The sequence below is a fragment of the Ananas comosus genome, linkage group 21 (genome assembly GCF_001540865.1).
Source record: "Ananas comosus cultivar F153 linkage group 21, ASM154086v1, whole genome shotgun sequence".
Lineage (NCBI taxonomy): Eukaryota > Viridiplantae > Streptophyta > Magnoliopsida > Poales > Bromeliaceae > Ananas > Ananas comosus.
In genome coordinates this window covers 506257-508635 of record NC_033641.1, presented here as the reverse complement: position 1 = coordinate 508635, position 2379 = coordinate 506257, and the positions used below count along the sequence as shown (strand labels likewise).

Here is a 2379-nt window from a genome sequence, read left to right as displayed (position 1 = left end):
CGGCGGCGCCGCCCACCGCTGCAGCTGCTGCGGCGGCGGCGGCTGCGGCGGCGGCGGAGGAGGAAGAGGTAGAGGAGGTGGAGGTGGAGGAGGAGGAGGAGGAGGAGGAGGAGGAGGTGGAGGGGGTGGGTACCTCCACCTCCCCGGGAAGAGCTCGAGCTCCGTGGTGACCCCGGGAGCGCTCCTCCTCCTCCTCCTCCTCTCGTGTACGGTGGGCCGTGATGGGCCGAGGCCCAGTTGTAGCCACGCCCTGTACGGGTTCCTCACACCCCCACCTCTACTACTACTACTGCTACTACTCCTACTTATCCCCACACTACCCTCTACTTCTCCTTCTCCTTCCTCTACTTCCTCTTCCTCTTCTTCGTCTTCTTCTTCTTCTTCTTCTTCTTCGTCTTCTTCTTCTCCTTCCTCCTCTTGGTTCCTTGCTGCTCGGGTTGTGGGGGTGTTGTCGGGCTCCTGGGCCATGGCCGTGGTGGTGCGGTTCAGAGGTGCTGGGCCTTTCCCGAGACCGGGCCCTCCGGCGCCATAGCCTCCCTCTTCGCAGCGCCGTCGCCGGAGGAGGAGGAGGAGGAGCATCGTCGCATCACGCCATGGCCCTCTCCCCACCCTTCGATAGACCAATATAGATCAGGATACCTCTTCTTCTACTACTACTACTACTACTATAATACGAGGACAAGGGCGAGGAGGAGGAGGAGGAGGAGGAGGAGGGGTCGAAGGAGAAGGGTTTCATGAAAGGGGAAGAGGAGGAGGAGCAGGAGAAGTATAAGGAGAAGGGGGTGAGGTTACCGCCATGGTCTATATATATGAATATAACGTTGGGTTGAGAGAGAGAGAGAGAGATAGAGAGAGAGAGAGAGGAGAGAGGGAGGAGGAGGCTAGGGCTTCATTAATTTTCTATGGAAGCTTGTGGAGATCAAATAGTTTCAGGAGAGGAGAGAGAGAGAGAGAGAGAGAGAGAGAGAGAGAGAGAGAGAGGTTTGTTGTCTATATTTATATTTTTGTGTTTATTAAAATAAATGGAGATATTTTTTACGTTATGTTGTTTTAATTTTGCAAGAATAGTGGTATATATGTATATATATTATATTATATTTTTTTAAAAAAAATAAATTTAGCTGAAATTATAAAATAATTAAGTTTCCAACTATTTGGGACCTCAACTACTAAGATATTTAAGTTATATTAGGGTAAAATGTAGAGATAATACTTCTCCCATACATCCCACGATTGGGGAAAAAAAAAAAGAACTTATTTTTTCATTTATTTTAACAAGTCCATAGATCTCATTTTACCCTAATATAACTTAAATATCTTAGTAGTTGAGGTCCCAAATAGTTGGAAACTTAATTATTTTATAATTTCAGCTAAATTTATTTTTTTTAAAAAAATATAATATAATATATATACATATATACCACTATTCTTGCAAAATTAAAACAACATAACGTAAAAAATATCTCCATTTATTTTAATAAACACAANTAGAGATAATACTTCTCCCATACATCCCACGATTGGGGAAAAAAAAAAAGAACTTATTTTTTCATTTATTTTAACAAGTCCATAGATCTCATTTTTTAAGAACTATACCCAATACTACTTACAGAGGTAAGAGACTCAGACTCACACATCCTATTTTATTTTATCTCGAAACTAAAAATTGGTCAATATATTTTTACTTAATACATAAATAATTTTAATCCAAAATTTTTCGTATTTTAGATTTGAGTATTGCATCAGATCTTCATAATTTTGTCTTTCATATTATCAAAATATTATCACTCACATAAAAAATGATAACATTTTTGGAGATCCATAGCATTTTGTTTTAGAAATTAATTAGGTCTCTAAACCATTAAAAGTGTCACATCTTTGGCTATAAAATAATCTTTCTAGTCATACTTGAAGTCAACTAAATTAATACAAAAATGAGATAAATTTCTCATATTTGGAGTATAAAATTGAGTGTGCTATATACAACAAAATAATTTTATCTAAAAATAAACTATTTAATTAAGCAGGATTATGATGCTGTACCAAGAAATTCATTTGTCAAAATTCCTGAAGAGAAGTATATATTAAGCAACAAGGGAAATAAATTAAAATTTTAAAATTAGTGGAGAAATTATCCATGCATTTTGCTCAATTTTAAAAAAAATATATATATTTATTAATGATAAAAATAAAAAATAATTTATTTTTTTGAGTTAAAAAAAATGGTGGGGCCCAGTGGTGAATACACGTCGCTATATGATTAACACGTGGATCAAATTACGAGGGAGCCCATGGGAGTTTGGGGTATTTACGACTCCGTCCTTGTCACCGTATTTAATACTGAGTATTTTTGATAAACTACACCGCACACCCGGTGCA

The 2379-nt window shown here is 38.6% G+C and overlaps 1 protein-coding gene across 1 annotated transcript; it reads right to left on the bottom strand.

The window, feature by feature from the left end:
- Positions 1 to 981, bottom strand: LOC109726727 (protein enabled homolog; the record flags this gene model as incomplete). The annotated part of the gene is made up of 1 exon (XM_020256512.1): positions 1 to 981. A coding segment is annotated over exon 1 (579 nt), but the record flags the coding sequence as incomplete, so codon positions are not given.